General features: G+C 38.4%; 1 protein-coding gene across 5 annotated transcripts in view; it reads left to right on the top strand.

Annotated features, from left to right (window-relative positions):
- robo1 (roundabout, axon guidance receptor, homolog 1 (Drosophila)) overlaps positions 1-24,802 on the top strand; it is a 291,196-nt gene that overhangs the window by 90,761 nt on the left and 175,633 nt on the right. For 2 of the 5 annotated variants that reach the window (XM_053239791.1, XM_053239790.1), the window contains exon 1: positions 9,593-9,993. The exons of 1 other annotated variant lie outside the window; for it this stretch is intronic. In XM_053239791.1, coding sequence (XP_053095766.1) covers positions 9,795-9,993 — 199 coding nt within the window. In that variant the 5' untranslated portion in view covers positions 9,593-9,794. Of the gene's footprint in view, positions 1-9,592; positions 9,994-24,802 lie in introns of those variants that run through there. 2 more of the 5 variants (XM_053239792.1, XM_053239796.1) reach the window with 2 other exon arrangements.

The raw sequence follows: 24,802 nt of genomic DNA, 5'->3' as shown, positions 1-24,802 counted from the left end.
TCATTAACAGTCATTACAGTTTTATTAATTCAGGGAAATTTCCTTCTAAACTGTCTGAGTAGTGAGGAATAAAACACTGGTATTGAGCTGTTTTAGGAAAATAATCAACAACGATGAAGCGGAGTTACTGTTACCATCCTATAACAACACATCCTGAAGTGTTTTATTCCTCTTATACCACAGCAAGTTCACAATGAGTACAATTTTACTTTTATTTACAGATTACCACGTTATACTTTTTATCCATTTATAGTTACATATAATGTTGTGGAATGTCTGAGGAACAAGTTACTTCCTGTTCTCTTCCTGTTGGAGAAAGAAAACGCAGCTTGTAACTGAGAAACGCGTCTTCAGGACAGACAAGTATGCGCTTTGTGTTTCTCTGTACCATGATGTAACAAGCTGCGTTTTTTTTCCACTCTTATTAACTTCAAGAGAGAGAAAAAGAGAGGCTGGTGAGGGAACTGCTATTTATAGCTGCTAGAACGTAAGTCACTTGTTTCATGGACGTTCCATAACATTAAACGTAACTATAAACAGATAAAAGCATAAGATGTTGTTGATGAATAAATAAAAAATTGGAATCAAATGGAAAATTGCTGTGGTGTAAGAGGAATAAAACACTGCGGGATGTGCTGTTCCGGGAAAATAATCAACTTCACGGTGGTGACAGTAACTCTGCTTCATCAGTGTGAGCGTTTTATTTCTTAATTTTATAAATGATGTCTTGGATAATTCATTTATTAATCTATAGCAACAAATCATTTGTATATTGGATCTGTAGAGCTCTCAGTGTGATAAGACTTCAGTTATCATGTTATGTGTAAATGTTTTTACAAAAGATGAAGGAGCGCATTGCAACATTCATTAGATTAAGTTGGGCAATATGTCCATATAATATTGATATTGTGATAAATTATCACAAAACACTTCTACAGTATTGTGTGTGTACACTATATATTTATACATACATACATATACACATAAATGTTAAAATTTTACAGATCTTTTTCCACTTTTACTGTAATTTTTATGGAGGAAAGTTTATGGAAGAACTATAAAAAATATATAGTTATTTTTGAAGACATTAAAAATAATATCAGGTTTTAAACAAAAAAGCAATATGACTGTTTTGCTCGCAGGTTTTTTTTTAGCAGTCCTATATCAGTATCGTATATTGTCTTTGAAAATCATATGATATTTTTGTCACATCACATCACCACTTCTACTTGTAGGTCATGCAAAAGAAAGCGAAGTAATGTAATATAAATATTGTCTAATGACTTGAAGGCCTAATTCTTTCCTGTCTTGAACTCTTCAGCCCTTTTTGATTTCCTCTGATCCTCTGAACAGCCTGTGGATCCTCTCACTCCCTTTAATATTTACAAAACTTCGGTTACGCATTCCTCGTTCAGACTGTTTTACCCACAACAGAACCCGAGAGAAGGTGCGATTATTATTTCAGGAGCGTCATTACTTCAAAGCTCGATGTTGTGACATGAAGAGAACAGATTAGCTGAGTTATTAAAATATGAAATATTCCCCTCCATTGTGACTTTAACACTTTCAGTATATAATGACAGAAATGGCTGTAGGGTGAGATGAAGCTTTAAAACCCTAACCACAGCAGTGGTTATGATGATGGGTGGTCTTTCACTTTGTTTCATAAAAAATAATGCCTGCAATTTGCTGCCAGATTATATTTCCTGTGGTCTTAATTGTTAGTACTTTTTTGAATAAGTGCTTCTTGTTCTCACGCTTTTCTGATTACTTTTTCTGCAGTTTCCTCTCAGCACGGTGATTCAATATTTTTTGTAATAATAATATAAATTTTTTTTTGATAAAGTACCTTTCTGGCAATCATAGTTACTTTATAATCCCAGAATAAAGCAGAAATGAGTCAGTAGAGTCCTTATGTAGCTGTAGCTGTAGCTTATATCACACTTATATTGTGCTCTTATCAACATGGTGAAGTCCTTCAAACAAAGTACACTGGACTTTATTACACATTTATTAAAACTCAAAAGATAAAAAATAAATCTTTGTTTTACAGTGGGAAAGGAGAAGGCGGAGTTTTTTTGCAGAACCTATAATGTAGCTATAATATGTTTTGTATCAGAGTCAGTACCAGTACCAGAGTCAGTACCAGAGTATTAGAGTCACTATCAGTATATGTCAGTGACAGTATCAGAACCAGTGTCAGTACCACAGTAAGCATTAGTGTCAGTATGAGAGTCGGTACCGGAGTCTGTATTAAAGTCGATGTTAATTTGGGAGTCAGTATTAGTATCAGAGTCAGTGTCAGTATCGAGTCAATGTCAGTATCAACCAGTGTAGGTGTAAGTCTGAGAGTCAGTATTAGTATCAACATCAGTGTCAGTATCAGAGTCAAATGATCAGATTCAGTATTAGTATCAAAGGCTTTGTCCGTATGAGCATCAGTATGAGAGTAAGTGTTAGTATCAGAGGCAGTATACATTTGTGTATTTCCTTCTTGGAATAAAAAAGTGATCTATCTATCTATCTATCTATCTATCTGTCTAGTATTAGTATCAGTCAGTTTCAGTATAAGCACAGTATCAGTATGAGAGTCATATTAGTATTAGAGCCGGTATAAGTATTAGTATCAATGTCAGTTTTAGAGTCTGTGTTAGTATCAGAGTTAATATCGGAGTCAGTATTAGTATGAGAGTCAGTATTAGTATCAGAGCCAGTATTAGTATGAGAGTCAGTATTAGTATGAGAGTCAGTATTAGTATGAGAGTCAGTATCAGAGTCAGTATTAGTATCAGAGTCAGTATCAGAGTCAGTATTAGTTTCAGAGTCAGTATCAGAGTCGGTATTAATACCAGAGTCAGTATCAGTATCAGACTCAGTGTCAGTATCAGAGTCAGAGTCAGTATCAGTATCAGCATCAGCATCAGAGTCAGTATCAGTATCAGAGTCAGTGTCAGTATCAGAGACAGTATCAGTATCAGAGACAGTATCAGTATCAGAGACAGTATCAATATCAGAGTCAGTATTAGTGTCAGAGTCAGTATCAGTATCAGAGACAGTATCAGTATCAGAGACAGTATCAATATCAGAGACAGTATCAGAGACAGTATCAATATCAGAGTCAGTATTAGTGTCAGTATCAGAGACAGTATCAATATCAGAGTCAGTATTAGTGTCAGAGTCAGTATCAGTATCAGAGTCAGTATCAGTATCAGAGACAGTATCAGTATCAGACTCAGTGTCAGTATCAGAGACAGCATCAGTATCAGAGACAGTATCAGAGACAGTATCAATATCAGAGTCAGTATCAGTATCAGAGTCCGTATCAGTATCAGTATCAGACTCAGTATCAGTATCAGAGACAGTATCAGTATGAGACTCAGTATCAGTATCAGACTCAGTGTCAGTATCAGAGACAGTATCAGTATCAGAGACAGTATCAATATCAGAGTCAGTATTAGTGTCAGAGTCAGTATCAGAGTCAGTATTAGTGTCAGAGTCAGTATCAGAGTCAGTATGAGAGTCAGTATTATTGTCAGAGTCAGTATTAGTGTCAGAGTCAGTATCAGAGTCAGTATGAGAGTCAGTATTATTGTCAGAGTCAGTATTAGTGTCAGAGTCAGTATCAGAGTCAGTATTATTGTCAGAGTCAGTATTAGTGTCAGAGTCAATATTAGTGTCAGAGTCAGTATCAGAGTCAGTATCAGAGTCAGTATTATTGTCAGAGTCAGTATCAGAGTCAGTATTAGTGTCAGAGTCAATATTAGTGTCAGAGTCAGTATCAGAGTCAGTATTATTGTCAGAGTCAGTATCAGACTCAGTGTCAGTATCCCCTCCTCCCCCCTTCCCTTACCCCACACTCTCTGTGTTACTCTCTGCACTGATATCCCACAGAGAGCTCTTTCTCTGCATAGCCCTGTGTTATGATGCCTGTGTGTATGCACACACACTCTCTTCAGTTCTGTGCTGTGAAGCTGCAGCTAATCACGTCCACAGAGACACACAAAGCTCCGCTAGCAGGCCTTCGGCACCGGATTCACGTGAAAATGATGTGTGTGCCTTCCAAACGATTTGCAGAGCAGTAGTAATAGCAGTAGTTCAGCTATGTGAGGGTGAGGAATGCTGACTAACTGTTCTGCTGACTTCTGTTCACACTCCTGATGATTTCCTCAGGACGCTGATGCACTAGTTGGACGGGATAAGATTTCTGTTAAATAATGTTGCTGAGTGACGGTTGGAGTGATTATGTACCATTCACACAGGGTTTATAGAAGATAAAATATGGTGTAAGCTTTCAGGACACGTGCACATGCAGCCCATAAAGAATTACTGACGTGACAGATTCGAACACGATTAATATTCCAGAGATACTCTGACAATAATTACGTTACTCCACATTCCACATGTAAAACTAATCCAGTCCCAATAGGGCTTAAGTCTCATTCTGGTAAAATGCCACATCAATCTTCAGATTAATTGTATAAAAGTTATTTTAAAAAACATAGTAATAATCCCAATTAGTTTTGTGTGCTCTTGCTTTGGCCTCGTCAGTGAGCCACTCCTCTGCTACCTATTTAAGTCAGTATCGATAATGAATGAGCTTCCTGCATACAATCCAAGTCCTAGGGGAAGATCACGGCTTTCAAGCAAATTGGATATTTGGAATTGGCCCTTTTTGTGGCTCCATACGGAGAAGTCAGATCGCCGCACATGGCCGGGTTTAATGAGTCACCAGGGGAGGGGAGGGGAGGGGGAGTAGGGGGTTGTGATGGGGCAGTTTGGATTTGGGGGACACCAGCTTTTGGCCCATGAGCCCCGGAGGGCAGCTGGGTACACCACCTGTTAAAGAGCTGTGAAGTGGATCTCATCTAAGATTTGGCTGCTACACCAGACTCCCAGTGGGCTGAGTGACGGATGAAAAGAGGACTGGAAAGTCACAACACGCATGTCATGTAGCTAAACGTTGTATTGTTTGTGAGTCGTTTCTCTGATTTCGGTCAAATAGGTGTAAAGTTAAAAAAAAAAAAAAAAAAAACGTAATTAAGTCATTTTTCCTCAGGAATTGTACTTTATTACGTAGTTTAAAATATGTATGTTTTTACTTTTTTCTAATGTAACAGTTATTACTCTGCTACTTTTCCTTCCCTCTTCTGATTGTATAAGTTTGTTTGTTGTTTTCCACTTCTTTTGACTCCACCCACCAGCGGGATTGGACTGTTTATTTTCCCTAGCCAATCGTATCCAATCACATAGAAAGCTTGAGAGGCAACTCTAGTTATGATAATCATGGAGGTTGTGGGTGGAGATGTGGAGAACGTGAACGTTACAACACCAGAACATCCATGGCCGAACCATGGATGAGATATCACCATTCAGGAATTTAGCCAGTAATTTGAAGAAACATTTCAGTTTTATGCTAACTAGTTTAGCTAGTGTTACAAATCCTCACTGCTACTTCGTACTTAAGTAGTTTTTAGGACGGTGCTTTTACTCTACTCAAAAAATGCAGTACATTTCTGGGACGTAACAATAGTTTTACTTGAGTAGGATTTTCAGTACTCTTTCCTTCCCTGGTTTTAGCTAAGATTAACTAATACTGATCAATCATTTTTAGATTTTAATCCTCACTTGTGTAAATTATTATTAAACAGATGCTTTAATTCAAATGAATGTAGACTTTTTCTAAAAAACACAAGTTAGTGTAAAATGGAGATAAAATCTTTAGTGCTGAAAAAGATCCGTCTATAATATATTCCAGAACATTGTTTTCTAAAACTTAAAGTCCAAAAATTGTCCAAAAGTATATGTAAATGTATATTTATGGACATACAGAGGGGTCTGAGATCACAGTGAAACACTGTTTTGCTTTGTTTTTTTTATTTAAAACTGGAAATAAACAGAAAGTTTTCGAATTTTGAAAAGAAATGTTCAATATCTTGAATATTCAATATTCACGGATTCTGCGCTATTTCTAGATCACTATTCGAATTTAAGCAAATTTGTTATATTGACCATTTATTGACCTAATTTTTCTTTGAGGCTTGTGTGTTCAGAACACACTCCAATGGATTTGATCTAACACAGATGGTCAGGTTTTACACAAACATGTGGAGTCCATGCCAGCTCGAGTGCACGCATCATATAAGTGAAAGAGGGATGTAGCAAATACTAAGACCTTCTGAAATTCATCTGTTGTCTAAACGTTTCTAAGATTGCACTTTTCATTCAAGTTCAAAGCAGTTTTGTATGAAATAAGCAAAAGAATGCAAATGTGTCCCCACTGTTTTTTATAGTCTGATGTATTTTGACTAGATTAGAGCCTTTTGTGTAGAAAGTGCTGATAGAAAATGCTTGAGACATGCTGCGTCTGTCACCATCAGCCATGTTGGATTCTGAGGAGTACTTCCACACTTAATGAAGTAATATAAATCAGGGTAATGGTGTATATAATAACATCAGAGAGGTTTAGAGATGATTTGCATCTAATATAAATTGCCTTAACGACTTCAAATTAACGGTCTACGAAGTGTGGAGACTGTACATGAAAGGGTTAACACTGCGTTGGTATTAAAAACAGTATACCAGTGTGGTTTATTCTCTTATCTTTCAGGATTATCACTACCGCAGTGATAGAAAGTGCGTAATAATGTTTATAACATGATGCAATATCATACATATAATGGTGTCAGTACACAAACAGACAGTTTTATGATATATTTTTGTACAAAAAAAGTCATTTTCTGTGTGCCATCTGCATGATTATTTATGTAATAATGTTAGTTACAGCATTGTGTTTCTGTCTAAGTAATAAAAATGCTTTTTTGTTGTTGTTGTTTTTAACTGTTGTGATCGCAGCCGCGAACCACGTTCCATATTTAAAAAAACACACACAAAAAAACCCCCACCATCTCATGATATCACACCACACACTACTCAAATATTAACCCCACTGCTACAAATATGAGCCACCATATTTATGTATTTGAGCCATTACAGCTTTTTATTTCTGACCTTTCCACCCACAGGATCCAAACCAAACAACCTACACTATATGGCCTAAAGTATGTGGACACCTGACCATCACAGCCATACGTGGTTCTTCCTTAAACTGTTGCCACAAAGTTTTAAGCACACAGTTGTACAGAACGTCTGTGTGTGCTGTAACATTACAGTTTCCCTTCACTGGAGCTAAGAGACCCAAACCCTGACAATGCCCCTGTGCACAAAGCGAGCTCCATGAAGACATGATGTGTGAAAGTTGGAGTGGAAGAACTCGAGTGTCCTGCACAGAGCCCTGACCTCAAGTCTTCCTAGAAGAGTGGAGATTATTATAAGAGCAAAGGAGGGAATAAATCTGGAATGGGATGTTCAACAAGCTCATATGGGAGTGATGGTCAGGGGTCCACACACAATTTGGAGTGTACATTTTAGTTTAAATTAACAGTGTGCTTAGGTTGAAATGCATGTAGGTTTAGATTAGGAAATAAACATCCTCCTGTTATTTTAAACCCACTCAAGTCACATGACCTGTCATTTAGGCACACCAGTAGCAGTTGATTGTTTTTCTAATCATCAGTTAGCATGTACATACGTCAGAGACAGTACAGGAGAAGCACAGAACACTAACTGAAACACTAACAAGCTGCTAAATAACCAAATAACCTCTATATTCACTACTTATATGCTCAGTAATAACTATAGATGAATTTTCAATATGTGTGGTGGTCTGGGAAAGTCCTTCGGAAGTTGTCGTGGCTGAATTCTGGAAAAAAGCCACAAAAAAAAAAAAAAAAGCTGAAATGTTAGGGTTTTAGCCAAAATCTGCCTATAACATACTTTGACACCACAGCTTTAAGAAAACATAAATATATTTCAGCAAAATGACTGAGGTTTTTAACCTTGCCTTGGGTTATCTTGTGTAAGGAGACAGATATGATAGAAGTTGCTAGATAGCTATATCACATGTGGGCAAATCATTACTCCAGTCCAAGTAAAAACTCCAATCTGCTGCCCGGTCCAAGGTTTCGGTCGCTCAGAAACCAACCTGACAAGGCTAAAAAGTGTTAGCTAATACAATATACCAACATACAGCTGGTTAGCTAGTTAAGTAATCCAGACTGAAGGAATCTAAATTAATTTCCAGGTAAATGACAACTCTGTGTAGCCATATAACATGTTATTGCCGTGTATTTTGGCTATATGAGCTTTGGTCTTTGCATTACACATAAAAAAAGGTATTTGAGTCTAGCTAGTGTATTTTCTCTGGATATGTATAGCAAGCAGGAGAGATAATGTATATGACGAGTTTCCTCAGTTTCGTCAGTGTTTCCCCAACCTTCGTGTTCTTGATTCTGAAAATATCATCTGCAATTAATATGCATAGTAAAAATCATTCCTCTGTCAGCCAGATCACTTGTCAGGTGATGTGTATAGATTCAGAAGCTCTAATTAGAGCAATGAGGTACATGTAACTGTGATGTGCATTATGTTTAAACATATATATCAAATGTAAAGGTTTATTTAGCAAAAGTCAATATAAAATCGATTTTTTTTCTTTCTCTTGCTGTTGAACCTACTTGTCTGCCAGGCAATTATCAATAAAAAACAAATAGACACTAAAACTGCTCTTTCCAGGCACCCAGGTTAGTGTTTTCGATCGATATCAACTATTAATGCTCCTGCGCCGCAGTCAGAACGGGGTCTTTAAATGCAAGTTTCTCCCATTTCACTTTAAAATGCTAACTCGTTATTTCATGCAAAATTTAAACATTTCAATTCAAGAAAAACTGCAGATTTCAGTATATACGGTGTAGTACAAATATATTAAAAAATAATTCAGCACGTGAGGGGTTTTCCCTGGCCTCCACACATATGTGATCCCTGTATACTGAGGTGTTAATAAGATGATATTAAAATCACAGATCTTGTAGATCCAGGGATGTCTTACACACCCCTGGTAGTCCCCAGGTATCGAGTTGTTTAAAATCCCACGCAAACAGATCAGGAATAAAGCTCATATGAACTCCAGAAACAGGTCAGGAATAAAGCTCATATGAACTCCAGAAACAGGTCAGGAATAAAGCTCATATGAACTCCAGCGCAGATTGTAGTCTGCTGAGGTCAGAAGCTGGCACACGCCTTTCCTCATCCTCATGCCAGTCACCTTATTACAATCAGAATTAGCATTTAGCATCAACAGTGCTCACAGTGTTGATCACACGCTTCACTGAGCATTATGTGCTCTCTGTCTGTCTGCCGTTTATCCCATCACCGATGCCAGCCTTCTTTCTGACAGACTGGTGAATCAGCTGGCTCACTTTTCCTTCCACTCCCTCTGTGCTGGCTCAAATTAACCTCCTGTCACTGGGCCACAATGCAAGTGGGCATGGCCTGGTCTGATTTATCCCACATTTAGCCTTCAAAGGGGGCAAGCGACCCCACCCTCCCCTCCCTGCTCTGCAACCGGCCCTGCCTGGGAAAAGAGTGTCAGTCTATTAGGCAGAGAGAGTGACAAGCCTTGATTGGGGTGTGTCTCTGGTCAATGAGTGTATTTAAGACTAAATAGAACGTGTGACAGTCGATGTGTGGGTGTGTTTGGAGTGGGTGGTCTGGGTTCTGCCCATATGCTCTGTGGAAGAGTCTGGGACAGAAATATAGACTCTACATGTTTGAGAGACACCAACATTTCCCTTCCATACCCACTCAAGGATCCTGATTCCATCTTTATGGATTAATAGCACATTTTTGAGTCGATCTGTCGCTTACTGACCTGTTGTCTCATTGTCCTGTGTTTGATTATGACAATGTGGACCCAAAGATGTGGGCTCCTTAACGGACTTCTTTTCTGGAGTCTGGTTCTTAGCCCTCGCTCTTCTCTGCAAGTCTTAGTCCCTGTGTTACTCCCAACAGACTCGGGCACTGCAGAGGCGGCTAAGGAAGGGGTCACGCCGGCCCCCGCCTCAGGACACGATGAAGACAACACCCTGGCCTACACAGGTACTGTTACTGCTGCTTCTTCTGTTCATCTGTGGTGTCCATCAGTGTCCATCTGCATTACTGAACACAGACATCTGCAGTGCTGTGCTGCTCGGGTTATACTTCACACTTAAACGAGTAACACGGTCAAACGTAGCAGGGTTTGTTTTAGCATAGAATTATACAGAAAATGTACATAACTAGCATCCATTCTAATGTACAGAAGTTCAGAAAGGCCATGAGTTATTAATATTTCTCTGTGCTGTTATCTTGAAGATTTTCTCATGATCTCAAGATAACAAAGGTTGTTTTCTCAAGACTCATTTCTCATGATGTTTAAATTCACCACATCATGGATGAGCACCTGCTTTTACTTTAATCAGGGACTGACACAAGAGGAAGTAGCTGTATGTTTGTCAGTACTAGACAATTTCCAAATTAATATCTGTCACTTACGGAGACAACTCGGAAATCTGCAACCGTCGTGGACACTACAGTGATCCTGAACGTTAGGATCTTCGGAAATACGACGTAATTACTACAGAATCGCCATGATACGAATATACGACAGTGTGCCTCAACGATGTAATGTATGCTACTGCTGCGTGATATCGGAAAATAACTTTTGTTATTGTGAGCTCACAAGAAAAATGAGTTGTGATAAAAAAATAAATAACACATGGCCTTTCTGGACATTTGTACTAAAGGCATGACTTCATTAAGGACATTTAAATTGAAATGTCTTCATCAGTCGTTATCACAATATCACTGAAAATACAGAATGATCTTCAGAAAATCCACATTGATGACGCAACTTTCTGTTCAACATGTGAGATCCTTCTGATTAGCAATATGGAGCAACATGTGAAATCTCATGAGTGCAGCTTATCTAGAAAAAAACCATGATTTTGAAAAAACCTTTTTTAATACACTCATTTCTTGTGTCTACGCTAGGTAGTGTGCTTTATAAAGTTCAGAAAGGAAATTCACATGTACATCATAATGACATATCATGAAACAAGCCTTTTTTTAAGGATATATGACCTGACGTGATTGTGAAGTGGGTGGAGCTTAAAGCTGTCTTCAGAGTTGATTGTGAATGGACAACCAACAGTGACATAAACATGTTTCTGTTGAGTTTTGATAGTTTTATTAATACAGTTTAAGAGAAGACGCATTATAGATGCAATTTATCAAAAAAATTGTCACTTCTATCTTTGTTACATGATTGTTAGTAAGCAAACAAATACATAATAGGGGTGTAACGCATCGCCTGTGTCTGTATCTGTTTAATCTTTAGTAACCCGGGACTTTTTTAAAATAAATATTTAATATGAACCCTACCACTCTACCACCATAATCCCCCAAAACACTTGAAAACACTGAGTGAAACAAGAGATGGAAATCCTTTATAATATTAGAAATATTAGAATATTAGAAATTCTTTAGAATATTTCTGAAAATAGTAAATTAGTAGACTAATTAAATCAGTACCACACCACATGAGCACCTACATATTCTCTCATGTTAATGAACGTGGGCTTTGTATGTTCCCTGAGCTTCATATCTGACTGCTCGCTCTCACGCCGGCATGAAAGTAAAAACCTCCCGCTCATGCCCCCCTCTAATCTCAACCAGATCACTGTCAACCTTTCTGGCTAGTTTTCTTGAAGGAAAAAAAGAATAGTTCTACTACTGTTCATATCTGTATATGTAAAATACATTATCTCTTCATTCATCGCTTTTATTGATGCGGTCAGAATGAAGGCTGTGTTATTAAATTTAGCGTTAATTCAGTTAAATCTTTAGAGATTTGAGATGTGGCCTTGAATCGTGACCTCGCAGACGGGTTCATTTTTCTTCCTGGTCTTTATTACAGGAGCAGTGTGCTTTCTGTTTGCCGTTATTAGCTGCAAAGACTCCTGCCTGTGGCTTCACAACCGCAAATCCTCAATGTTTCTGCTTAAACGGTTTCTCCCTCTCGGGCCACTTGCTTACAATCGAGTGTATCCTCAGAGCGTACCTTCATAATGCACTCATTTCCCCCCTAAACCCAAAGACACGGCAAGTGCATGTCCTGCCTTTAGGCTCCATCTCACTCGAGATGTAATTACCTCACTCGTGTGTGTACAGGCGCTTTCTGCTTCTTATTCCCCATCCAATCTCTATTCACCTCACCGACCTCGGAGCTTAACCACGTCCACCGGGCGACGCTCTCAGCGTCACACCGGGTTAATTCTGTCAGAAAGGGTCTGGAGTGGAAGAGAGACCAGCAGCACACAAGTCTGATTATTCAGGACCACGCTGCTTGGTGCACTGAAGAGCCCTGAAAACCTGTTCTGTGATTGTTGTTGTCATGATTAGCATGGGTAAGAGGATGCTAAGCAGGCCTGCCTTCACCATTCTGCACTATAGACACAAATAAGCGTCACATTTCCACAGACAGAGCCTCTTGGATAGTCATGAGGTTTCGGATTGAATCAGAAAGGTCTGTATGAAGAGGGGGAAGGGGGTCAGGGGAAAAGTCAAACGCCCCTCTTTTGTGAGTCTGGACGTCCATATGGTGCCCTTATGTCTGTCTGAACAGTGTGATTCTGACTGATATAGTATATTTGGAATGAAGGGTGTGAAATAGCAGCTTGAGGAACCTAAGGCAAGCTGTAGTTTTAATTATCATTATGTATATAAGAGTGCAGCCTATTACAATCCGATGATCTTCATCCCACAGCGCTGTTAAATTCTGGAATCTGATTGGTCAGAAGGTGTTGATTCATTTTTCTATAACAGCAGCACTAATATCATGGTTATCTATAGCTATATATCTGTTCCTATACTCCACTAAGCTCCACATAAACATAATAAAAAAGTGTTTCATTGCTGAAGTAACTTCAACTTTCAGTGTTGAAGCTGTAACTTCAAGTTCTCCATCTTCAGAGCAGAGGAGTTTACGCTTTGAGGTTTCTATGTAACGTGACATTTTTGTCTTATTAACTTCAAGGAAGAGAAAAAGGGGAATCGAATTTCTTATAATAATGATAGAATTTAGGCATTGGACAGATTAGTGAAGATTTACACTGGTATTTAATGACACGTTTCTTATATTCCTGGAAGACTGAAACATTTGGATAGTATAACTATGTATGTTGTCATTTTTAGTGCACTTATGGAGAGAAAGACAGAAAGATACATATTTTGTAGGATGTGGAGGTTAAGCGGAATGTTAACATTAAGGCTAAGGCTTTAATGCTTAGTCTAAAATAATAAAAGAACTGTATCATAATGCTAATCCAGATGAAGTCCCTTTTTTTTTTTGTGTGTGTGTAGAAAAAAATCGTGGACAATCGAAACGGTGTCAGCAATGTCCATGACATATCTGAATTTCAGAATTGCTCCACAATTCCCATGACACTGCTTTCCAAATTTTAATATATTGAAGTGCAGGAACAACATTGAAGCTGTAATTTCCTGTCCAAGTCCCTTTTCAGTACCAAAGCATGGTGTCATTGTGGATGACACATGTGATACTTGCAGCAGAGGTGTGTGTGGGTTCAGCAGATTGCATCTCGTTTCTTGCCTGGCTGGATATCTGTGTGTGTGTGTGTGTGTGTGTGTGTGTGTGTGTGGGGTTGAAATTTCTTGCTGTGGGTTGTAAATCTGCAGAGAACCTGTGCTCCGAGCTCCTCAGGCGCGTGTTGTGAGGTCAGCGGCACCACATATCCCATCCATCATATTTATAGTGCTCATCACAGCGGCAGGCTTGTTTTGGCAGCTGACGGCAGCAGGGAGACAGAGAGTGGCCTTTCAATGTTTTTTTTTCCTCTATTCTCCTTTCTTTCATGAGAAGGACAGAAAACGGAGACAGGACAAAAAGGTGTTGTGGTGATGCGAACAAGATGGAGTGTGTCAGGGAAAGAGAGTGTAATATCAAAGGTCATGTTGAGGATCCGTTAACTGGATGATGTCAAACCCTCGGCACATTCAGAAGGAAGCAGACGTAGAGGACATTGACTGGTTATTTCACCTCCCAAACTTCAAACTCCACACTTCCATTGTTCATTTTTATGACTATAAGTTTCTCCTGCAAATGACTCGGTCTGAACGAGTCACTAAGAACGAATCAGTATCAATAGTCATTTGATTCGTTCACTTACTGACGAAGTGGACCCAGGATTGACTGACTCATTAGCAAATAGTCTCATGAAGGTGGTTTATTAAATGAGCCTATGAAAAGATTCTGTGCCCTTTGGTTTAGTGAATCATTTGTCTGAGATTCAGTGGATCAGTGTGGAGACCGAGAGTCTCTCCTTTTGCATTTAGTGAGTCATTGAATCATTGAATCAGCGAATCGTTGTCATGAGTGAGATTTGCTCCTTCTACAATCAATGAATCTGTGTCTAATCTTTCTGTCATGACAGAGATTCACTCCTTTTGCATTCAGTGTATCAAGGTTTGAATCAGTGAATCTTTCTTCAGTGACTGAGATTCACTCTTTTCACACTCAGTGAATGACAGTTTGAATCAGCGAATCATTCTGTCATGCCCAAGATTCTCTCCTTACGCATTCAGTAAGTCAGTGTTTGAATCAGTGAATCTTTCGGTCATGGTTAAGATTCTCTTCTTTCCAATTCAGTGAGTCAGTGTTTGAACCAGCTAATCTTTCTTTCATAACTGAGATTCACTCCTTTCATATTCAGTGAGTCAGTGTTGAATCAGTGAATCTTTCTACCATGACAGAAATTCTGTAATCTCACATTCAGTGAATTAGTGTTTGAATCTGTGAATCTTTGTGTAGTGACTGAGATTCTCTCCTTTTGCATTTAGTGAGTCATTGTTTGAATCAGCGAATCGTTCTGTCGTGAATGAGATTTGCTGCTCTGTCGTTCAGGGGATCAGCTCAGCGAGAACATGAAAAACACACACTATTGCACAGCTGTTATAGAATTCAGTCGAAATTTTGTGACACATAATAAACTTTAAAGACTTCTGAAATCACACAGTGTAAAACAGGCATTAGATCGGAGAAGGCTCCGCGTTTAAACAAACCGGAAGTACAACGCAATGAACCAGTGAATGAATCTAAATGAATCATTTAACTGAACAGAATCAAATTTCAGCTCTAATAATAGCCAGGGGTTAACTTTGGGTGTGAAGCTCTGTTTTTAGAATTATGAGGAAATATAAATCATAGCATGGCCTAGTGGTGATAATAGTCATAATGATGTAATACAGTTTCTCCCAGCTTTATTGAGAAATGCTTTTGTTGCCAAAAAAAAAAGGTATAAAATGGATTTCTTCAGTAAGGGCAGTTTTTAACCTTTGCATATATAGCTGAGTGCAAAAGTTTCTTTCTGATATATATATTTTTTTTTTGGGGGGGTGGGGGGGATAATATCTTTTTTGCACTATTGCACTATTTTACAGTGTACAAAACTAATTCATGTTATTTAGTGATGCTCCTTATTGCAACCTGGTTACAACATACAGCCTAAATATAACACCAACAAAGTTTTCTTTATTAGAGAGCTTAAAAGTTTGCATCCCCAAACATTTCCATGTCTTCGGTAAAATACAAAGGAGCATAAGCGATTAACCATGGCTTTATTTACACATATATATATTTAAAGGTCACTTTACATAGAATGAGAAGTGAATGAGACGTGCTTTTGTTAATGGCATCACTATTTCACTTGCTGACACTGATGGAAATTCAATTATATTGTTCCCTTTCCGAGAGTTTGTTGCTAGGCAACAGCCAAAGCAACAGTTTTGCAGGTTCAGAAATCAAAACCTGTCTGTCTGTCTGGCTTAAAATAAATATTTTATTTATTTTTTATTTATTTCCATTATTATATGGTCTGTAAAAATATTTCTGCTGGGTGCCGTTTTGGTGAGTATAACCGAGGAGGCAGCATAAAAGTGGAGTATTCTTTCACACACCTCTAACATATAGTGTATTTGTGCTTTGTATTTAAGCGCATTTTTTTGAGGCTCTGGCAACTTGCACAGCTTCGAAATCTATCCAAAATGCAGATGAAGAGCTCGTCTGCTCTGAGACGATCATCAAGTCCGGTGTTTTGAATTCAGAAATGACTGTTTCTCCTGCAAACCATTCAGTCTGAATGAGTCACTACGGTGAAAGAATCAGTACCACTAGACATTAATTTCATTCAGTTGCTGATGAAGTTTGATGAAAGTGAGCCAGTATTTGAATCAGTGAATCATTCTCTCATGACTCAGAGTCTGAATATGAGAATCAAATCCACAACTGGACATGACCATTGCAAAAGACTGACCTTTTGTTCCTGCAACCATTTCTCTGATGATTAGGAAGTATGTTCTGAGTCATTATCTTATTTTCTGGTTTCAGGGGTCATCTATGAACAAGTTTTAACCTCCTGGCAGAGTCAACCAGCCTGTGGTCTTAAATATCCTTGTACTGCTACAAAACAGCTCCAAACTGTTAATGATCCACCTAATTTAACACTGGGGTCATGCGCTTTTCCTTGTATGCTGCCGACTTCAAACATGTTGATGGGTGATTTCCAAAAATGTTACATTTTTGGCCTCATCTGAAGCCAACTCACGATTCCAACTGCAGTTCCAATGACGATTTTTTGTAGGTTTATTTTTTATACATATCTGTAGATTTCTTTCTAAACTGACTTTCTAATCAACTTGATATCAGAAATGTGGCATCTAATAGCTAATCTGCAACAACCCCAAGAATTGACTGTGCAAATCTGAGATTTCTGCAATAATTTATGCTCGTTCTGTTGAAGATGGCCAATAATGATCAATTCAATTATATAGCTAAAGTCTGCAACAGTATTTTGCATTATTATTATATTATCTATTTTTTTCCCCTTGATCACGTGCTATTGTCATGGCCATGCTGCGTAATTCTGAGCTCTCTTTCTATCCTTTCATTCTTCATCACCCCAAGTCTCCTGCTGGGCGTCACTCCTCAGCGTTCCACATGAAGGGCTTCACTAAGTGACAAAACAGAACCAGATTTGTTCAGCTTGCAGTTCAGGACCCTCCAAAGACCCTCGTGTCTTTTTCTCACGGCTTGTTGTTGGCGTGAAGAATGCGCCCTCTATGCTGTTTGTTGTACTCGTTTCCCTCCACTATTTTGGGTCTTTCATTGTGAGGTTGTGTCTTTTTTTTTTTTGGTAATGGGATTACTAGAGATTTTTTTCGTACCACTGATGTGGTTTTTTCATGGTGCTTTGTGCGATGGGCATACAATACAAACAATACAAACCATATCCAGTTTTCTACACAATTTGAAATGTTAATTTCATTTTAGAGTAAATTGAATAGACTTTCCCTTTTATGTAGTGCTTTTTCCAATATAAATAATCTTTAGAGCTTTAGAGACATCATTAACCCCCATTGAGCAGGTCAAGGACAACAGTGGCAAGAAAAATCTTCCTAAGATAGAGCTGAGGTGAACGAAAACCAGATTCAGCAGGGGGAGAGCTTTCTCCTCTGCCTGGAGAGGTAGGAGCTTATATGCGTCAAGATGACTGGAGCAAGAGCTTGTAAAATTCAGGAGTAGGAGTTTGTAGGCTTCAGTGTGGCAAGAGTTGGAGTTTGTATACTTTAGGATGGCAGAAATCAGAGCTTTCAGGCTTTTGGATGGCAGCTTTAGGGACTTACAGGCTTTGGGATTGCAGAAACCGGAGCTTGTAAGCTTTGGGATGGCAGGAATAGGGACCTGTAGGCTTCTGGATGCTAGGAATAGGAGATTGTCACCTGCAGGTTGGCAGAAATCATTGCTTGTTTGCTTTGGAATGGTAAGAGTAGGAGCTTGTCTCCTACAGGATGCCAAGTGTAGGGGCTTGTATGCTTCCGGATGGCAGGAGTCAGAGTTTGTAGGATTCCTGATGGCAGGAGAAGGGGCTCGTAGAATTCTTGATGAAAGGAGTAGGAGATTGTAGGCTTCAGGATTGCAGGAGAACTTCAGAATGGCAGGAGTAGGACCCTGTAGGCTTCATGTTGGTTGTGCAGGAGCTTGTACACTTAAAGACAGCAGAAGCAGGAGTTAGTAAACGTCAGAATGGTAGAATAGGAGCTTGTTGTCTTCAGGTTGGCAGAAATTGGAGCTTGTAGGGACGGTAGGAGAAGAGGCTTGTAGGATTCTGAGTTATAACAGTAAGGACTGGATGGGAGCAGGAACTTGAAACTTGTAGGAGCAAATGTTTATGGTTTTCTTATAAGCATGTATGGATGAACATTGTCCTCGCTCAGGTAGAGCCTAAAGGGCTGGATACTAAAGATATTTTTCCCACTGAGAACAGCAGACTGAATTTGTCAGAGTCAGACATGCAGAGAGAGCGAGACAGATTCTCAGTTGGTGTGGCAAGTCACAGATTTTCTGCTTGGAAAGATGTAGCGAGATGACAGGTGAGCACTTCAGGGGTTCTCTACAGTCCCTGCCAGCTTACCTGTGCATGAGAGAATGCCAGGGAATCTCAGCATCTCATTCTCGGTCTGTCTGTCAGGTTTCTGTCCAGCTCCCATTTTAATAGTATTTCTTTAACAGGGTCTATGAGGTCAATAAAGCTAACAAGTAAGAAAACCTTAGAGCTGCCAGTTTAGCACTGTGCACTAAATCCACATGTCTAAATCATCACAAAATGGCTTTGCAGAGTTGCGCAGTATCTTAAACAGATTTGCTGATGTGGTTTCTGACTCTGTATGACACACTGCTATCTATAAAACATGGACAAAATGCAGAAATAAAACGAGTCGTAGCACAAAATATTGAAGTCACTTAACTTTGGTGTCATTTCGCACCAGCAGCAGACTCGGATAAAGGGTGTGGGCTAAAATTTGAAGGTGAATTCTATGATAGAAATTATTCACTTGATTATGCACTTCTTATTTATTTGTATATTTGTTTTTTAGACGTATGAAACAAATACATGCTAGCTTTATTAGCACTGAAGCTCCAGTGCAAAAGTAAAGGAGCGAAGTTTAGACATCAAACATGTCTTGACGGATCAGCAACATTTGGTAGTTGATAACATTATATAAATATATTCCCAAATATATATATATATATATATATATATTTTTTTTGTTTCCTCTTATTAATTTCAATTGAGAGAAAAAAAAAGAGGCTGGTGGGGGAACGACTGTTTATTGGTGCTAACTAAGTTGTTTTGTAGATGTTCCACAACATAAAATGTAATTATAAATGGATAAAAGGTATGAGGTCATTCTTTATTTGATAAAAAAAAAATGTTGAAAATATTTGTTGGCAAATTGCTAGTGTTTAAGAGGAATAAACCACTTTGGGATGTGTTGTTTATATGTGTGGTGATATCATTTACCCCTCTTCATAACCGTCATTGATTATTTTCCTATAGCAGCACCCTACATCATGTTTTATTCCTTACTTAGGTAAGTCATGCATTATTGATGTAATGTCTCATGGAATCAGATTTATGTCATTTTAAGTATCAAACTGTTAAAAAAAAGACCTTAATGTCAGTTAATCCTCAAAATAAAGCCAACTTTGTTTACGGTTTTAACTGCTTTGATTTCACTGATTACTAACCGGCTTTCACTTGTTCCCTTTGAGTTCGCTTTATTTGCTGTGAGAAAAACAACCCTCAGTGTGGGCAGAATTTTGTTCCTCTTATCTAGTGAGGTTTGGTTGGACAGCACTGAATAGTATAATCAAAAACATGTCTTGGCAGCTTGACTACGTTTAGTATAAATTATGCATTGAGCGCAGGAACACAGGAATGTGTCTATGCCCCAAAGCATATGACCTCGACTGTAAACGTTCACTCGAGACAGACCGTACACGAGTTACAATGACTTCAGTAAAGCAGTGAAACCTCATACTCGTGTTAATTCAGGTGAAGGATGAGCACAACGGCACTGCTTATGGACAGCAGGTCGTTTCATTTGAATATTCTGCTGTCCTTCAGCCTCATAGACATAAAATTGATTTGCCGTCTCTCATCACAGCCGGGCTAACACAGTGACACGGCTTTGATTTATGGCTTTCACCACCGTTCAGGCTTTCATCAGCGCCACCCCCGAGCGCCGCAGTGTGTCTGAAGAGGTCTTCAAACTATTTCACTGCCAAAACTGAGCACAAAATGTCATCATTAACAATCATTTATTCTAATAATTCTAGTGCATTAATTAATACTGAAAATACCAATGCATGAGTCACCAAAAATATATATATATATATATATATATATATATATATATATATATATATATATATATATATATACATTTTTTTTTTTTTTTAAAGCATGTTCACGGAAAATGTTTCACCTTTTACAGTATAACTTGGTCCTATAATTTACTGTCTGAATGAAAAATGAAAGAAAAAAATCTAGAGACGTTTTCCCACTTTGGCATAAATACACCTTTGCTACAGGTTTGCCTTCACACAGTGTATTTTTTCCTCCCTGAAGTTTGTGCAATCTTTTCAGTAGCTATTAATCTTTAAATATATTATTGTTGATATAACTAGTGTCTCTTATGGAGCCAGATATTATCAAAAGTACAGTGTTCAGATTCAGTCCTTCAGATTCAGTAGGCCTCGTTTCTCAAACTGGATATGAATAAAAGTACACAGACATACATTATTCATGAAAATGCAGTTAGTTCAAAAAAACGTTCGTATCCCATGTTTCGCTCCTGAGTTTGTGTAAATTTATGTATAAGGAGACTCACTCAGGTGACCTCGATTGATCGGCTTCAGATCGTATACTTGTCGATGAGTTACTGCGATGTTATATACGGATTATGCTGTTAATTTATTTCAGTTCCACAGCAATTTAACGAACATTCAGTTGCTTCACATTAATGACTTGAAAGAAAGAGATACAAAACAAACCCATAAATTAAGACAGCTAAGACTAGCCACCCAATAAGGACAAAAGTAATGATGCCCTATAAAAGAAGGAGGAGTTAGGGTGTGTGTGTGGTAGCTGATGCAGTGCAGTGGATGAGCTGCGTTACTGGAAGATTTAGCGCTGAGTTTAGGAGATGCTTTTTCACCATTTAGTCTTCATTTTGTCATTTGTGATCTTTGTCCTTTTATGGAGTTCTGTGGGTGTGACTATATGTAAATGTGCCATGAAAGCACTTGGAAAATTACAGCTGATTGGCCTTTATCAACATACACACTCGAGTGTATAGAGAACAAGTGAAAATTTTGTAAATCTGCGATGAATTTTTTTGGTTTGGCAAATCATTTAGACACAAGTTTCTTGCTTTTTTTTAACCTTGTTTTACACTTTTTAATCTTTTTGCCTTTTTTTTCTTCACAGCAGGAGTATTAAAAATACCCCAGAGTGTTAGTAATTATCCGCAGGTTTTCTGCATTACTGTTAAATGTGAATCATGTTGAGCGGAGCTGTCTGCCAATCGTAATTGTCCCAAAATAAATTGACACTTTTTAACAACAGAGGAAGTCAGTAGGGAGTTGTGTTAATTACCATGATGCCATGTGTTGAAAATTAGTCCACACATTGTGTGTGAGAGATATTCAGAATTTAAAAAACATCTTCAAAATTGTAGCGATTTTCCCCTCACGTTGGGCATTCAGAGCGTGTTTTTGCTTCTCGACGGGGAGGATCATTCTCAGGGAATGTTTTTGTTCGAGGCTGTGTTGTTTTGTTAGGTGATGCAGGCTGCAGAATAGGAGGCATTAAAAAGTCCTCATGAGTTTCTCACCCGCTGCCCCGTGTCACCTCCTGGCCCTCGTACTCCGGTTTCAGGGGGGAGTCTGTCCAGTGAAAGAGACATCACAGCATGGAGTCCGTCTGCATTATTACCGTCCACACACAGCGTAACAAAAACACGGAGAAATGTTCCCAAACTCGCTCTGAATATAATATAAAGCAAATAAAGAATTCAGGAGAGAATAGGAAGACGGCTTTGAATGTGTGACATACAGAAACAGATTAGAGGCCATATCTGGGCTTGGGTTCATTAAAAAGAAGTTCGATATTACATGATTATGAACGAGTTTCCAGAGCAGATTTGTAGCCGAACAGCGTTTGGGGAAGTTTGGGATTAAGTTTTGGTTTGAGTTTTAGAAACTGCGAGTAAAAGTTGTTGATGGTGGATTTTTAATGGATGACCACAGACTTTTATCTTAGATGGTTTACTTGGTTTACTTGGAAGGTTTACTTTGGCACCGTTTATCTGGACATGAACCTCTTAAATTGGATGATTATAGAAAAATAATTTGGATCGTAATCCACAGATTGTGCATGACCTCCTGACTGGGATATTTTATTTTATTTATATTGTTTTTTGAGATATTTCTTGCCCACTTTCTTCTCTGTAATAAGGCTGTGTAATGAGGACCGTCTCTCAGGTTCTAGCAGTTCTGGCTGTGTTCTTTACGCTGTGGGTCGAACATGCTCGTCTCCAGGGCTCGAACACACACTGGTGCAGGAAAGAGCACTTACACACACCGGGCCGCCGCCGTGGTTCTGTAACCTTACACCAGTCCTACAGCCAAACACACAAATGTCATCAGATCCTCTACAGTGAGTATCCTTTAAACCGTTAAAAAGAATGATGTGAAATAATGGGGTTTTTTGTTTATATATAACCACACCTGACCAAACCAAATACAACGTTACCATAGCAACCAACCTTTTGTTTGAGCAAAGTTAATGAGTAAGTTTAGTATGATGTATCTGTAGCTACCATGGCATCATCATCATCATCATCATCATCATCATCATCTCTCCCTCTGTCTCTCTCTCTCTCGCTCTCAACCCCCTATATAGTTCACAATATTATTACCCATAATGCACTGTAAATCCAGTGTACAGCTGATGCTACATCCTCAGTAAAGTACTCTGTCTCTGTCTGTTTCTGTCCCTCCCTCTCTCTTTCTCTCTCCCTCTCTCTGTCTCTCTCTCTATCTGTATGTGTCTGTTTCTGTCTCTCCCTCTCTCCTTCTCTCTGTCTCTCTCTGTCTCTTTCTGACTCTGTCTATTTCTCTCTCCCTCTCTCTTTCTCTCTCCCTCCCTCTGTCTCTTTCTGTCTGTATGTGTCTGTTTCTGTCTCTCCCTCTCTCTTTCTCTCTTTCTCTCTCTCGGTCTCTTTCTGACTCTGTCTATTTCTCTCTTCCTCTCTCTCTCTCTCTCCCTCTTTCTGAGTCTCTCTATATCTATCAATATCTTTCTCTGTCTCTCTCCTCTCTGACTCTCTCTGTCTCTCTCTCTCCCTCTTTCTGAGTCTCTCTATATCTATCAATATCTTTCTCTGTCTCTCTCCTCTCTGACTCTCTCTCTCTCTCTCTCTCTCAACTCCCTATATAGTTCACAATATTATTACCCATAATGCACTGTAAATCCAGTGTACAGCTGATGCTACCTCCTCAGTAAAGTACTACAGTACATAGCGATGTATTTTAGTACTTGTCAGGATGGAGCCCTGACCAGATAAACCTCCTGTAGAATATTTTTATCTTTATTATCATCATACAGAACTCCCAGTAGTATTGAAAAGTCCTAAATTACACACAACAAAAAATATGCAGTGAGATGTGAGATGCAGGTACATAGACAAAAACGTACATCAGTGTATAAACATGTTGTTTATGTTGCTCGCTACAGCTAACAGGGATCTTTTCCCCTGTATTTATTACAGAAAATTCACTTTTAACACTCTTGTGTTTTTATGATTTTAGATTTCACACGTAATTTGTAACATTAGTTAGACAGAGTGTGTAAATAATCTCACATTATCCAGCAGAGCTGTGTGGCAGTGTCAGGAGCTGAACAGCAGACGGCACTGCAGTCTCACACACACATACACACACACACACGCACACACACACACACACACACACACGCTTCACTCAAAACAACTTCATTCCTGAGACAAAGAAAAGAAAGGACGGTACTTCAGTTTGACAAAACCTTTTTATGTGACTCAGATATCATGTCTTGGCAGAAACCTTTATTTATTTTATCATTTGCATTTTATCATTTCTATTTTATTCAATTTTTTTTTGTCCTGACATCTAAACTAAACCACACACCCACAAACACACACACACACACACACACACACACACACACACACAGGCTTCACCATTTCCTCAGTCGCCCTGTTTACATACTGTGTGAAATTTGGAGGGTCTTTAGTGAAGATTAATTATTAAAATATAATTACGCCGAGGTCACGATGCCTCAGGGATTCCTCTCACCACACGCTGCTCTTCCTCAGACTGAACCCATTATTCTGTAACGACTGTGAAATGATTTTGTGGTGTTATTATATGTTTATAATTGAGGATAAGTATATGAATGAGTGAATGGTCAGCTCACAGACGCACAGTAATACACTCACACACTAAAACATCGATCACATAGGCTATTTTACTAACTTAATATGAGATAGTTAGCAAATTTAGGGTGAGATGTGTGAGATTTTTCAGGAATTGTAAGGAATATTTAGCTTTTTTTTTCCAATACACCAGTTTTACCTGATATATTCCTTCCATTTTAATCAAAACCACAGTATATGCATGAACAATAATGTTTTCATTACTACTACTACTACTACTACTACTAATAATAATAATAATAACCTAAAAAATTATTTTATCATGGTTAGGAAATGAATAAGTACCTCTCTGATGCTCAAAAATACTGTTGATTGATTGATTGATTGATTGATTGATTGATGCATTTATTGCAGTTACCTTATTCTGAGATTGTACACTCTCAACATTTAGATAAAAGCCAGAGTAAATGCATAGACAATACTCTCTATTAATAATAATAATAATAATAATAATAATAATAATAATAATAAT

Source organism: Pangasianodon hypophthalmus, chromosome 14 (assembly GCF_027358585.1).
Source record: "Pangasianodon hypophthalmus isolate fPanHyp1 chromosome 14, fPanHyp1.pri, whole genome shotgun sequence".
NCBI classification, from domain to species: Eukaryota; Metazoa; Chordata; class Actinopteri; order Siluriformes; family Pangasiidae; genus Pangasianodon; species Pangasianodon hypophthalmus.
This window is presented reverse-complemented; position numbering and strand designations above follow the sequence as displayed.